A 15852-nucleotide genomic window follows, 5' to 3' on the forward strand; every position below is an offset into this window, starting at 1 on the left:
AAACCGGGAAGTTGAGCAAGATTCACCCCTCCCCTTTTCTCCCATAATCCACTACCATTACTATTACCTCCCCCCCCCCCGTGCACCCCTTTCCCTCACCGACACTACCACTCACCTGCCCAGTTTCACCCCACCCTGCCTCCCCTCCCCCAAACTCCTCCTCTCAAGGCAGGTGAGCCAGCTGAGGGTATAAAGGTATGGTAATGTGAAGAAACCTATCTTCTCTGCTCTGGGGAGTGCGGAAGACACAGGACGCAACAGGGCTGAGAGAGAGAGAGAGAGTGTGTGTGTGTGTGAGAGAGAGAAAGAGAGAGAGAGAGAGAGAGAGAGAGGCGGGGTAGGAAAGTTACAATTTAAAAAGACAATTGGATTGACTGCGCTCAGACTTGTGTTGCAACCATGGGGCTGGGAGTAAGTAATGGAACCTTGTCACATGTTTTTGCCTGTAAATTCTTTAGATTCAGGTTAAGATTATGTTTTTCCAGTTTTGAGCTGAGTTGTAGTCATAGGTTTTTGAGTAAACTTGACAGTTGTGGGTAGCCTGAAGTACTTTGTACCTTAGTTTCAATATCTGCTGCACGGTTGTAGGAATTTTGGGAGCTTTTCAAATTAGTCGGATTGGAGATTTTTGGACAAAAAGAGGAAGTCTCAGGGCAATTTTTCCACTTGTGCTCAGTCTTATTCAGGAACTCATTTTGTCTCACTTTCTTCAATTCAGAGAGGGAAAGATGAGTACAAACTGGCGTCAACCTCAGATGGCGGGGAAAAGAAAAGCAAGAAAGGTAAAGGGCCCAAGAAGGATATGGACGATCTGAAGAAAGAAGTTGACCTGGTGAGTACACAAACAAAAATAAAACCTGTGTGTTTCTTAAGTAGCTTTACTTTAGTAATATATGTAAACACTCAAAAACTGCTTCTAAACCACTTGTAAAGAGTTTAACTGAAAGGAACAGGCACTAAATAATAAGACCTGCTTCAACTTTACAACCCATACACATTGCTTGCCTCATACTTAATGACAGTCCTATCCAGTCTATGTTAATACTTTTGGACACTGTAGGTCACAGCCATTGGTCACAGCAATGACACAGTGGCGGCTGAGACCTCAGCACTAGTCACATGAGGTGTAGCTGTTTGCCCTGTATTTCATAGAGATTGCTACTTATACCACTTCATGTCCTGTCACATGTTATTAAGGAGTTCACAGCTATACTTTAACTTCTAAATCATGCTTATCTAGATTGAGTTTCAGCGCTGAGACGTTCTGTTGTCATTACAGAGTTAAGCTTCTCAAAACATATGAACTAGTTCCTCTTTGCAGCTAGTAAACATCTATTATTCTGCTTCTGTTTTACTTTCAGACTCAGATCATGATTAGTTTAATTGGTAGGGCATTTGATGTCCAGCCACAGTCTGCACTGAGCTGCTCTGGATGCATAGAATTGTAAAGTTGCATACAAAGAGGTTTAGGTGGGATTGAAACGTCACGTGTAGATTAGTAGTTGACCAATTTCCACTGGTGTCAGCTTTTTCACAGTCTGAATCTGTAGCTGACTGAGGTCATTTCCCAAGGTCAGCGGGGAACTTGCTCTCTGTTCATCGCCAACTCAAGGAAAAGGTCTGATGAATAACTTCACACCACAAACTGTTCACTAATTAAATTAAATAAAATGTGCACTGGTGGCAGTTTACAGGCAGAAATGCATTTGTTTAAGTTTTTAAGTGTTGTTGAGGTCTCATCTGTAACTTAAGTTCTTTCCTGTGGGAGAAGTTTGCTGTAACTGCTGTCAATTCTGTATTCGTCCACAAACTACCTTTAAAATGTCTCGTTAAAAGACAGAGCACCTTTAAACCTTGGTAGGATTGTGTCCTTGACAAGGTCAGTTAACAAGGAGGCAGATTCAGGTCTCATGTTCATCTCAAAGCACTAATAAGATATCAGTAAAGATACCATTTTAAAATATCCAACAAATGATTCAATAATATCAAAAATATTATTACAATTTTCTGTCATTTTTGCTCTATGATGTACTCTAGATGTTTGACTTTCACAAGGTCATTAAGTATAGATGGATGCTGTTAGTTTATTGCAGATGTGCTGTGTGTACCTTTAAAAAAAAAAAGTTACTTACTTACTTAAAAAAAACTACAATTACAATAGATTATGAATGTCATGTCTTGTTGCCATTTTTATAAGTAGTTATTTAATAACTGCAAGAGTCTCTGCACAATGTCATCCAGTAGGTCACAGAGTGCTGCAGGTTATTAGGTAATAAAACTCCCATCTAGGTGACATATTAATGATTATTACCCTTCATAGGACCTAACTAGATCTCAAAGTCCTGCCGCAGCTGAAGGACATATCAATGCCATAGCAACCGTATCGCCTGTCTGCCTTAACCTCCCCAACTTAGCATATCATTGTCTGCAATTAACAGCAGGCACTGTCTCTAATGTGCCCCTCTGCTTTTGTAAGTGTATTTGTACGTCATGAGAAAGGCTTTTAGTTTAAAATAAAGTTTGACTTTGGGAGCACAAGAAGGGCAACATCATGTATTGATAATTCACAGGTTTCAGATTTGAACAGTGGTTAAAGAATAATAGTCTATTGGGCAGCAGTTGGTGGGTCATAAGGAGCCCATGAAGCTGACATGTTAATGATTAGTGCACCAGCATACTTGTATCATCATACAATAAAGTGAGGCACCAAAGTCCAGTTTAAGACAATAGAAACTATTTCCATAGCAACAAGAAGCAGCTGGTGATTTGCTAAAATCTGACCAACAGAAAAAGCTAAATATAGATTCCTGTTTAATGTGATCGATCGGGGTCCAGAATTTATTTCTTAAACTAGTTTAAGAAATGAGTTTGTGTGTGGCTGGCCATCCAAACTCGATCCAAATGCGTGTGTTTGTGAGGCGGAGAATCAAAGCCAGCGAATAAATTTCCTCTACAGGCTTCAAAAGAACTGCTGACTAACAGTTAAAATAAGCAACAGTAGTTTGGAGCATGTGATAACACATTATGCATGGCACATTTGGTATGGAGCACTATGCCTGCTTATTATAATGTAAAACTGTGGCAGGACTGACAGAGCCATGCAGTCACACCAGTTTCTACACTGACTCTGAAGAGTGCGTATAAATGTGAAAGGACTCACTTCAACCATTAAAAGCTGAGGACTTCACATTTTCAGTGGTCAAATGAATATTATGCAAATGTATAATTTCATACAGTATTTATATATGTATATATATGTACTCCAGGCAGTGGGTGATTGGGACATGAAAACTTTAATAAGGTCAGAGAGAACTTGTTTTTACATAATGTAATGGAACACTAAAGTCTCATTCGTTTATTCACTCATTCGTCAATCATTCAGTCATTCTAAATTAGCTAAGACCCAAGCTTATAGGAAACTTGATGGGTTGATTTTACTACAGATCATAAAATGGTGGCTTTAAACAAATAAACATGTTATTCATCAGACAGGCCAACAAAAAATCATATGATCAAAAGTTAATCACAGATATTTTCCATTCTGCTCTGTCTAATAATAATGACTACAAGCAGATGATTACAACAAGACACAGTTCCCATGTATATAAGGACACATTGCATTTTTTCAGGATGTAGTAAGCTGCATAACTTCTATTTCATGAAACAGAAAAACAAATATTAACACCATACTGAAATGGACACTAGAATGAGGTTATTATTCATTCAGTGGTGTAGTCAGTATTATTTCAGTCACAACAAGTGTTTGTCACATATTTGAGATTAATATATCACCACAGAATCCAGTATGGGCATCTTTACTTGGGATGTTTCACTCAATGGCAGTTTCTGTAAAGATGACAATACTTTGTTGTTCCACAGTATAAAAAATGAAAGGTGGGAGTCAGATATTATTGCACCCCATCCAAATTATATTGAAAGAATCTCTATTCATTCACTCGCCGTAGGCGTTATTCAAAAAGCACCGTGTAGGCACATGGATTTGTCAGCTTTTCTCGTTGTTCATTGGCAGATCCACTTTTATTTGCATTTTCACCCATTTCTTTTTAAAAATATAAACACTTGAGCAGATAAACATAATGAAATTCATTTTGTTGACGCTGATGTTGATGCATCTAAAGGAGCGAGCTCCAATCCCGGTGAGCTCCACCAAAACGTCAAACACATGAGCAATACACTCGGGAGCAAACAGCAGTATATCAGTTGGGTGACATTGATTGGGCTGGATGGACTGTTTGCTCACAGCAAACTGACTGTGTGGATGAGACCATACGTAACAGAGCTCATGTTGTGTTTAGCTGCGAGTTCTCAATCATCAGTAGACTCTAGTTTTACTCGAATGTCTGCTTTGACTGATCTTAAAGTCACGCTGTATGGACCAGCATGCATCCATAATCCTGATCAGATAGACGACTTTACCTTGTCATCTTTATGTTCCCAGTGTCCCTCTGGAGGACATGACGGGACATTTTTTAATCCTCAAAGGAGATAATATCTGCGGTTTTAAAACGACAGGGATTTTGGTTTGTTTTATGCAATGTCTCTCAATCTCTCTCTCTCTCTCTCTCTCCATAGGATGATCACAAGTTAACCTTGGATGAACTTCACAGGAAATATGGGACTGACCTAAGCAGGGTGAGCACTGAATGTGTGTGTGTGTGTGTTTGTTCTTTAATGGGTGTGTGAGTCTATCAGAGTGATAGTAACTCACTGGAGTTGTTGTACAAGCTGCTGGTGATAGTTTCACAGAGGCAGATAAAAGTGAAAGGCCAGGTCTGATCCTGCAGGACAAAGTGAGGTCACAAGCACAAAACTGCAGAGATATACTTTACACTTGTGGACATTTTTTCTCTCTTATTTATCTCAGAAGATTTAGCAGCATGTAAAACTTGTAAAGGGTCAGTGTACCAAATTACAAATAACATATTTTCTCTAGTCTTGAGTGGAATTTAGTGAAACTAAAAGAAAGTAACATTTATAACATTAAAAAGCAACAGTTTTTTGTCAGAAACCATGTCTCGTACGTTTGACAGTTTATCTCCGCTGTGTTGAGATGGCAGCAGAAATCCTACTGACAAGATATTTCAAAAACATGTCAAACTGTACAGAATGAAGGGAACTCAGCTGCTGCACAAAATGTTCTCCTCTTGGTTTTTCATCAAGCTAAGGACACACACAGAATCCCATTACACAACACAATACAACCCCACAGTGGCCAAATGCTTGACTGATGGTGATTATCAGCTGAAATCTGATCTGTCTGAGTTTGCCCCAAAACAAAGACTTGATTCATGCAGGAAACACCATCTTATTGGCTCCACCGACAAGAAGAAAATGCAGCTTTTCACTTCTGGTATCTGTCCAAAGAGACTTTACTCTTAATTTTTTTTTTTTTTTGCTGTGGAAGAAAATGTGACCTTGACCCCTTGTTGAAGTACGCACTGCCCATTGATAAGAGAGAGACAACCTGATTGTCCTATCATCATTGTTTATTATTATCACTCTTTTCATATCACAAGCTGTGGTTTACCACTAGCTTTATTTCTACCGTATAATTACACAGGATAAAATGAATGAAAGATGAAAGGAGGAGGCTGTAATTATAAGGTTACTGGGATCCTTCTTCCTGTGGAGGTGGTATCTTTTGGTTTTCTTCCAACCAAACTTAAATCCTTAGGTTGTAGTTGTGTACCTGTTCACCACATGAAATAGCTGAGCAGGAAACGTGGCTTTATCCTTCATCGTGTTTCCCTCCAGTAGCTTCTGAAGACATCTTTAGAGAAGCAAGGAAGAAAACTGGACTAACAGGTTTTTAAATTGGGGTTTTGCTTGGTTTACACACGGTGTATACTGTTTTGCTCCAGGCAAGACAGGCCAGTCGCCTCTTCTATCTCTCTTTTTCCGTCAATCTGCATGTGCTTTTAGCCAATACAGTTAAACCTTTACCTTTTTTATTTGTGTCTCTTTTTAGGGTCTTTCCACCTCCAGAGCAAAAGAGATCCTGGCCCGAGATGGCCCGAACGCCCTCACCCCTCCTCCCACCACGCCTGAGTGGGTCAAGTTCTGCAAACAGGTAGAAGCCACTTCTTTGCATATTTAAACTTTTGGGGATGCAAATTCATTCTTTGTAGCCAGTCACACCAGCAAAGTCTTGAAACTTGAAGGTTATTTTATCTTGTTTCCAGCTGTTTGGCGGTTTCTCCATGCTGCTGTGGATCGGTGCCATCCTCTGTTTCCTTGCTTATGGTATCCAGGCTGCCTCAGAGGACGAACCTGCCAACGATAACGTAAGGAGGTTTTGTTTGTATGTAAATTTTAGAGTTAATAGCTCTGCGGACAAACTAACCAGCAATTGTTTCTCCCTTCCTGTAGTTGTACCTGGGTGTCGTGCTTTCTGCTGTCGTCATCATCACTGGTTGCTTCTCCTACTACCAAGAGGCCAAGAGCTCCAAGATCATGGACTCTTTCAAGAACCTGGTCCCACAGGTGAGTTAATTTACAGTTAAATACATTTTTTAATAGTCCCCAGTAGCTCAACATGTTGCTCAAATCAAATTTAAGACAAATCATCAAATATGCACAAAGCAAGGAGCAGTATTACTCCATCAGTGTTCGTGCACTGATGACACATTCTTCGTGTATCAACCGGAATAAAAGCAAAACCTATATAGAAGGTTATGCTCCTTTTAAATATGCTCAGAAATGGCCACTGACATATGTCATCTTTTTTCTTACAGCAAGCTCTGGTCCTCCGTGACGGTGAGAAGATGAGCATCAACGCTGAGGAGGTGGTGGTCGGAGATTTGGTGGAGGTGAAAGGTGGAGACAGGATCCCCGCCGATCTGAGAATCATCTCCGCTCACGGCTGCAAGGTCCATACCTCAAAGACGTTTTGTTGTCACCTGACAGACAGTCTGATGTAGGAGTGGTGACACTCCTGTCATTTTTCTATCTTCCCATTTTTGTTCAAGAGCTACAATACCAGTCATTGTTTTTATCTTGTCCTCAAGAGAACATCTTCTCTTCTCTATCTTTGGTATTTCATTCTGTGTTTTATTTTTCTGCCTTCAGGTGGATAACTCCTCTCTGACTGGTGAATCAGAGCCCCAGACTCGTACTCCAGACTTCTCCAACGACAACCCGCTGGAAACCAGGAACATTGTTTTCTTCTCCACCAACTGTGTTGAAGGTAAACAACTAGTGGTTGGCACAGAAATCACAACGTCAAAATGAATTCATGTAAAATATTATTTAGATGAAATTTAGTTAAGCTCAAAATTGCAAACATCTAACTTTAAAAATGTTTTGCTCTCAGGTACTGCCAGAGGAGTCGTCATCAACACTGGAGACCGCACCGTCATGGGTCGTATCGCCACCCTGGCTTCCAGTCTGGAGGGCGGCAAAACTCCCATCGCTGTTGAGATCGAGCACTTCATCCACATCATCACTGGTGTGGCCGTCTTCCTGGGTGTTTCCTTCTTCGTCCTCTCACTCATCCTTGGGTACGGGTGGCTGGAGGCCGTTATCTTCCTCATCGGTATCATTGTCGCCAACGTGCCAGAAGGTCTCCTGGCTACTGTCACTGTGAGTCCTGGTGATTCTTGTGCATTAAATGTCCAATTATTGATCCAAAAGATAACTCAGCTCTTAACTAACCCGAGCAATCTCATCTCTAGGTGTGTCTGACTCTGACTGCTAAGCGTATGGCCAAGAAGAACTGCCTGGTGAAGAACTTGGAAGCCGTCGAGACCCTGGGCTCCACCTCCACCATCTGCTCAGACAAGACCGGCACCCTGACCCAGAACAGGATGACCGTGGCCCACATGTGGTTTGACAACCAGATCCACGAGGCTGACACCACCGAGAACCAGAGCGGGGCCTCCTTCGACAGGAGCTCACCCACCTGGGCTGCCCTGGCCAGAATCGCCGGGCTTTGCAACCGCGCCGTCTTCCTGGCTGAGCAGGGCAACGTTCCCATCCTGAAGGTAAAAAGCTTATTGTATGCATGTATGTATGTCTGCCTTTAACCTCTTGCAGTTACCAAACACCAAACGTTGTGCTCTAGTTGATCTCTTCTGATCTGCACAAAAGATTAAATAATTAATTTGGCTTTGGGTGTAACACCTGTATCTCTTTGTCCTGGCTGTAAACAAGTACAGAGCTGAATTTACGGTTGTTTTCTCATGGAATATTTTCCATTCTTAGAACATTATGTTGAACTGGATACTGGGGCTAGATGGAACATGAAATGCAGTGGCTGTGTGGGAGGTGTCTTGGCATTATGACTTGGCAAGGAACTTTTTGAATTCAGAAAAATGCAAATGCAGCCAAACTGCACTACAAATCTTTATAAAAGGCACTCAACATAATTAAAGGCTTTTTCAGAAATATGTAGCTGGTGCTATAGCAAGAGGTCGCCAGACAGACCCATTGATTTATTTCTTAATGAGTACTGGCAAGTATATTTCTTTTGAAGCTGCACAACGGGGAAAGAAATAAATGTGGCAGGGTGAGCTTGTTATTGCAAAATAGCTTCCCAAGTATTTCTTTAAAAATTCATTGGATGAAGTATCCACTGTTGGTTGAATGGTGGTATTTTCTTCTGGAGTGGATCACTGAAACTTAAGCTGATCCAAAATGAACTAGATCATCTACCTACTGTGTTCTTCTTCATAGAGAGTGGTGTTTATAAAGCCTCAGAGGCTGTAATTGTAAAAGTCTGAATGTAGATGAACAATAATCTTTTGTAGTTAGTGTTGTCTTATATCGACACAGCTCTTATTGTCAGTGTCTGCGGTCTTATTTTCAAATAATGTCACTTGTAGAAATGCATACATTGGTGGGAGGGGTCAGTGGTTCATCTTGGCTCTAAGTGTATGTAATATTTTCCTGTCTTTGTTACATTGGCTGTCATGTACAACAGACTACTCTTAACTCTTTTCTCTCAATCCACAGAGAGATGTAGCTGGTGACGCCTCAGAAGCTGCCTTGCTGAAGTGTATTGAGCTGGTATGTGGATCTGTTGGTGGCATGAGAGACAAGTACCCCAAGAATGCTGAGATCCCCTTCAACTCCACCAACAAATACCAGGTAAACAATCCATTTAGTTTCCAGCGCAGTTAAAACAGGCAAGCCTTGCATTGTGAGACGATATTTGAAGAGGGAAATGTTGATTTACTCCCCCTAGTGGTTGTCATCATTCACCTGTTTTTGACTGATGATAAAAAATCCATACCTGGATAGTTTTTATTCAAATGGAGCTTTGCTTTATATAAATAACTGATAGTAACAAAAAAAACTACCATTCAAATCCAACCATCCTCTCGTCCCACAGCTTTCCATCCACAGGAACTCCACTCCCGGAGAGACCAAGCACCTGCTGGTGATGAAAGGAGCCCCAGAGAGGATTTTGGACCGCTGCTCCACCATCATGATTCATGGCAAAGAGCAGACTCTGGATGAAGAGATGAAAGACGCTTTCCAGAACGCCTATGTTGAGCTGGGAGGACTTGGAGAGAGAGTACTGGGTACAACATAGCTCCACACTAAAAGCTATATCCTTGTATCTTTAATTAGTCGTTGGAGAAAAAGGAATTTGTGAACTCCTGACAAGCATTTTCTTCCTGTCTTATTCAGGTTTCTGTCATTTCAACCTGCCCGATGACCAGTTTCCAGAGGGCTTTGATTTTGACACTGAAGAGGTGAACTTCCCCACTGAGAAACTGTGCTTCATTGGCCTCATGTCCATGATTGACCCCCCTCGTGCCGCCGTGCCCGATGCTGTCGGCAAATGCAGGAGCGCTGGAATCAAGGTGTGAAACTGTCTTTTCAGGTGTCCGGTGTTTGTTGTCTGCAAGTTTCTGCAAGACAATGATTTATAAAACTCAACACAAAGATCTATAGCTCAAGTGTTTTGTTTCACCTCCTCCCCCCTCAGGTTATCATGGTCACAGGTGACCATCCAATCACAGCCAAGGCTATTGCTAAGGGTGTGGGTATCATCTCTGAAGGCAACGAGACTGTTGAGGACATTGCTGCCCGCTTGAACGTTCCAGTTTCAGAGGTCAACCCCAGGTTAGTGCTCTTACCAAGCTTTATTCAACTAGTTTTAATCATCTTCCTTCTTCCTTCTAAATGTGGCTTTTTAAGTAGCATAGTTGCCAATGTTTGCCTAATGCCAGTACTAATACGTGCAAAATTAAATCAGACTTGGCCCTGCCATCCACTCAGCCAAAAAGGCTTTAATCTTTTTATCACTGCAGACAAATAAATCTAGATGTGGCTCCGAGCTGGCAACTTTACGAATCCTTCATCAGCAAGTTTCAGTCTGTTTGTTCAGATCACAGTCAGACTGTAAACCTACAAACACCACATATAAAAAATACTGTCATCCTGGGCAGATTCCTCATGCCAGATGAGAAATGACAGCTGTCATTACAACATTACACTGTACTCTACCATGCCTCTGATATAATATTAAAAAATATGATTCACTGTCTGCAGTGAAGATCTAATGTTTCTTCAGGTCCTGAAGAAGTGAAGCACTTCTAAATATTTGATGACAGTGCATTCATTTTTCTTTTAATGGGTGCCAAGGCCGATAGTGTTTGGTATTTCCTGTTTACCCACTCCCCATGATTTTCTTTTTGTGCATCCTCAGTTTTACTCTCAGAAACAGGATGTAGGATCACAACTGTTGTCCTAATGCTGCCGTGATTTCCTCTCCAGGGATGCCAAGGCCTGTGTTGTCCACGGTGGTGAGCTGAAAGAAATGTCCGCGGAGCATCTCGACGATGTGCTGAAATACCACACTGAAATCGTCTTCGCCAGAACCTCCCCTCAGCAGAAACTGATTATTGTGGAGGGTTGCCAGAGACAGGTATGTAAGACATTTTCACAGACACAAATTGGAATAAAAAGCTTTCAGAAATGTCTGTTGTCCTAGATTTTAGTTTTTACATGACTTTTTTTTCTCTCTAGGGTGCCATTGTGGCTGTGACAGGTGATGGTGTGAACGACTCTCCTGCTCTGAAGAAGGCCGACATCGGCGTTGCCATGGGGATCGCTGGATCTGACGTCTCGAAGCAGGCTGCTGACATGATCCTGCTGGACGACAACTTCGCCTCCATTGTTACCGGTGTGGAAGAAGGTAAGAGCCACGGCGAGACTCATATCTGAAGACATGGGGAAGTGCATACTGTAACAAGCAAAATGGATTTCAGCATTTTTCTCACAATATTAATTTCTAAATAACTTTGTCAGGTCGTCTGATCTTTGACAACTTGAAGAAGTCCATCGCCTACACTCTGACCAGTAACATCCCTGAGATCTCACCCTTCCTCCTCTTCATCATCGCCAACATCCCTCTGCCCCTGGGAACCGTCACCATCCTCTGTATCGACCTGGGAACTGACATGGTGAGTTCTTTGACTGAGGGCATGAGAGACTATCTTGTTTCTTGACAACATAAAAGTCATTATGGGATCAAACCTGTCCAACAAAGTTATAAAATAAAGATACATTATGTGAATTTGCGTATGTTATTTACTTCATTTACTTCCATTTACTTACTTTATAATTACTTGTTGTCTCCCAGGTCCCTGCCATCTCCCTGGCTTATGAAGCAGCTGAGAGCGACATCATGAAGAGGCAGCCCAGAAACCCCAAAACAGACAAACTGGTGAACGAGAGGCTCATCAGCATAGCCTACGGACAGATCGGTAAGTACACCTCATGATATCCAGTTAATAAATCAGTGATTTATCCATCCACTATCTTTGCTGTACACCTACCGCCTCTGCAGAGGGCGACAAAGTGCGAGAAGCTGTGTATTATAGCGTGAACAGTATCCTATATTAATAATATGTAATAAGTTCTCAAACTCAATGTGACCGATATGTAAGGGTAGAAGTGATAGGCATTATTTGGCTCTAATTTGAATTTATGGAGGCACGATGCTTTCTAAAATTAAACTTTCTCTTGTCCTCTGTTAGGTATGATGCAAGCCACAGCTGGGTTCTTCACGTACTTTGTGATCCTGGCTGAAAATGGCTTCCTCCCCATGGACCTGCTGGGGATCAGAGTCTATTGGGATGACAAATATGTAAATGACCTGGAAGACAGCTACGGACAGCAGTGGGTCAGTAATACCAATGTTTCGAATAACGCTATGATCATAAGCAGTAGTTCTTATAAGCAAAAATGAATGGTTCATTCAAAATTCAAGAGAAGAAAAGAAGTGCTAAGTTGTTTTCATTTTCTATCTCCCAGACATACGAGCGCAGAAAGATCGTAGAGTTCACCTGCCACACAGCTTTCTTCGCCAGTATTGTGGTCGTCCAGTGGGCCGATCTGATCATCTGTAAGACCAGGAGGAACTCCATCATTCAGCAAGGAATGAAGTATGTGCACTTGGAAATACATAACCTCAGAGTATATATCTGTATATAGAGAATCAAATACCAAAACATCTAAGTGGGATATTTTAAAGTATAATTATGGTTATTTTGTGGCTCCAGATATTTCTGAGGGGAATATTTACTGGTTTAAAAGTGGTCATTACAGCATTAATCACAGTGAAGAAGAACGTTCTCAAGCTAATAAAAGTAACAGATATTAATTAACTTGTTCTTCACTTCCACAGGAACCGCATCCTCATCTTTGGTCTATTTGAGGAGACAGCTCTGGCTGCTTTCCTGTCATACTGCCCGGGCATGGACGTTGCCCTAAGAATGTACCCCCTCAAGTGAGTGTCAGGCAATGATTTTACATCCACTACCCTCTGTAATTACAGAACTATCTTTGATCTGCTGTAAATGCACATATTGGCTTTCGCTGAGGGTTTTCTCTGCATCTCCTCTGAATATCTGGTTTCTGTTCATATATACATGGGAATTTATCAGCACAGTAAACAAGTATGAAGTTTAAATTAGTAATCTGTGAAATCCTATTTATGTTGTCAATTCACCAATATTCACTGCATTTCCCAGAGATCAGTCGTCAATCAATCAGTGCAGCCAGTGCTGTGACACTGTTTAACTCCCCTGATGATGAAGTTTGAGTGGTGCTGTTATAGTCTTATTATCTTATTGAAAAAGTTGGATATTATCTAGTGTCATTGGTAATTCCCACTTCAGAGGCAGAAGAGTTACAGAACTAATGAGACTCTTTTCAACAGAGAAATAGAGGAAGCAGTAAAGACTCGTTCAGCTCATTAGCTCAGGAGTTTCACACTCAGCTCATGTCTCCTTGTTGTCATCTTCCACTTCTCCTGCTTCTGCTCTCCTCCTCACCATCTTTTCATTTGGTCCCGATGCTTTAGTCTCCTCTCCTTGTCTTTCTCTCCTTCCTCACCCACCCACTCACCTGTTTCTTAGGTGACTGCTGATGTTTGACTAACCTAGGCTTCTCTTTCCCTCTGTCTGAGTCTGCGTATCCTCCCAGACTTTGTCCTCCTGTCCCTATTTCTGTCTATCTTTTTTATTTCTGTTTTTACCTCTGAGGTTCTCTCTCTCACTATGTAATTAGATGTGACTTGGAAAGGTACTTATTGCAATGGAAAAGCCAACATTTGCAGAATATGACAGCATTTACAGGCTAAATCAATCACTTAACGGTACTGTTATTGTTTCCTTTTCCTTTTAAGACTCTTTTTAGATTCTAGATTCTCCTTCTACATTTTTAACTATATTGTAGCAGTTTGAAGATTTTCAAAATGGCTGTATCTGTCATGACATTTTGAGCAGTGCATTATCAGTATTATCAGTTTCATTGTTGTCAGCAGAGAGGACACTCAAAGAGATGAGGAGAGTACATCCTCAGCTCAGAATCCTCACATTAAACATATCAAACATGCTTGGCCTCATTTTGCTTACAACAAGTTTCTGAATTAATTCAAGTAGGTTGGTCTCAAAATCCTAATGCTCACCCCTGAAGCTTTTCATATGTGAAATTTCAGCCAAACATAATAGCATTAAAGTCTCTCAAACAGGCCTGGAGGAGTGCTCTTATATTTTTCGTCACATGTCTGTCTGTCCCTCCATACTTTAGGCCATGTTGGTGGTTCTGTGCCTTCCCCTATTCCCTCCTCATCTTCCTGTATGATGAAGCCAGAAGATATATACTCAGACGCAACCCAGGCGGTAAGACCTTTTCTGACTGTTTTTACTTTTGTATGATGCATTTTTTTTGTCTCAAAGCTGAAAACAAGGATGTCTTTTTTTCTTTGCTCAAGGAAAGTTGACATGGTTTTATCAGGATGGTGACAATTCATTCTGAAAACACTGGTAAACACTTAATTAGTGTTGCCATGACACCAGATGTTTTACTTCAATACTGAAAATGAAAGTGTATTTTTGTAATAATTATAAGTAAACGATACTTTATTAGCCAAACCTTCCACCAAATTACAGTGAAAGTTTAGACAGACATGTGAGACAGAAAACATGACCTCAGCAGAGAGATATAGAAGTATAAAAGTAATGTTGCGATAGAAAGAAAATGTATACAAACTATGACATACTGTATGATGCTTAAGACAGAGCAAAGGCTGTGGTAGCTTATTGAATGCACAGGATGAAACACAGGTGTACATGTGTTTAGCATGAGCACTGTAAGTCCCCCTGTGTCTATTTTTGTGTCTGGTGCATTTTTTCTGTTGCCACTGCCACAACCGCGTCTCCACACACACCAGTGAACTATGGCAGATAACAGGGGGCAGTGGGATTTGAACCCTCAAACCCTGCCCATTGTTAATGCCTCATTCCATCCACAGAGCTGAGCAGAACCTGCATGCAGCGCTGGCTCTGATACAGCTGTGTTTGTGTATGCGTGTGTGTGTGTGTGTGACAGAGTGTGTGTGCGCTTCATCTGAGCCCCACAGCACAGATCAGTGAACATCTCATTGCTCATCCGTGGTGAATAATGTGTTACAATCAGACACAAAAAAACAAGTTAAAGTGACATTTTCAAACAACTTCTGAAAGAAATAGAAAAGCGGATGAATAAAAAATAACATGTAGACAGATTTAGACCTTTTTTTAGTTAAAAAAAAAAATCTAAGAAAGTGATATTTTTCCTCTGTGAGAATGGCCCAAAGCTAACTCTCTTCCAGATTATTTTCAACCCTGGGTTTTAAAAGTGGAAACCATGATTCCAGCCCGGCTATTTTTTTTACTGCTGTGAAACACAAATATCCTTTGTGTTGAAGCCTGAAAATAAAATGTAGCTTTGGGCTCAGTGGGAAAGCATCAGCACATTGGAACCACACTGACTTCTAATACAGTTTTATTCGATTATGTGTACATCTAATGATATAGAGCAACTATGAGACAAAATGCCAAAACCTGCTTGTCCCTGCAGGACAAACCTCTTAATGATGTTATGAAGAAAGTCACGGCAGCATTTGCTCTAAATTAAGGAAGTTACTTGCTCAGGCTTTCCAGTCCGGTCTAATTTTTTGGATTTGCTGTCAGGCAACATGAGGGATAATTTCATCATGCAGCCTGACTGCAAAGTTAAAGGCCCCAACATTTTTAGATCCACCTTCTATACCCTTTCTAACCTTTTATAAATTTGACCCCTAATAAACATCCCAAAACTCTGACCTTGATCCTGTCTCCTTTGGTTTCTAGGTTGGGTTGAACAGGAGACATACTACTGAGTCAACACAGCACATTCACGGAGGGAGCAGTCAGTGTTTCATTGTTATTTACTGCCATGTTACATATCTGTCTGACATAGTCAGACCCCAAAAACACAAAACATGGATAAATTAAGAATATCTTGATGTATATGTCATTCACAATAAAACATTTCTGTACCATTGTACACTAA

General features: G+C 41.0%; 1 protein-coding gene across 1 annotated transcript; it reads left to right on the plus strand.

Annotated features, from left to right (window-relative positions):
• The first annotated feature begins 237 nt into the window (after positions 1-237).
• Positions 238-15852, plus strand: LOC111665251 (sodium/potassium-transporting ATPase subunit alpha-1). The gene is made up of 23 exons (XM_023420182.2): positions 238-411; positions 719-832; positions 4594-4653; positions 5990-6091; positions 6204-6305; positions 6391-6504; positions 6756-6890; positions 7090-7207; positions 7334-7602; positions 7695-8003; positions 8974-9108; positions 9353-9545; positions 9655-9830; positions 9956-10092; positions 10747-10897; positions 10999-11167; positions 11281-11435; positions 11615-11738; positions 12012-12157; positions 12289-12419; positions 12662-12763; positions 14068-14159; positions 15651-15852. Exons 1-23 carry the CDS (start codon positions 400-402, stop codon positions 15677-15679), a joined length of 3075 nt encoding a protein of 1024 aa, XP_023275950.1. The 5' UTR covers positions 238-399; the 3' UTR covers positions 15680-15852.

The sequence above is a fragment of the Seriola lalandi genome, unplaced genomic scaffold, assembly GCF_002814215.2.
Source record: "Seriola lalandi dorsalis isolate HSWRI2012SDOR001 ecotype SW California unplaced genomic scaffold, Sedor1 jcf7180002054630, whole genome shotgun sequence".
NCBI classification, from domain to species: domain Eukaryota; kingdom Metazoa; phylum Chordata; class Actinopteri; order Carangiformes; family Carangidae; genus Seriola; species Seriola lalandi.

Bases quoted from the DNA above. Each gene is read 5' to 3' on its own strand.
- LOC111665251 (XM_023420182.2), top strand. The intron at 12,420-12,661 runs GTATGTGCACTT...TCACTTCCACAG, and splicing joins ATCATTCAGCAAGGAATGAA to GAACCGCATCCTCATCTTTG. The intron at 12,764-14,067 runs GTGAGTGTCAGG...TCCATACTTTAG, and splicing joins CTAAGAATGTACCCCCTCAA to GCCATGTTGGTGGTTCTGTG.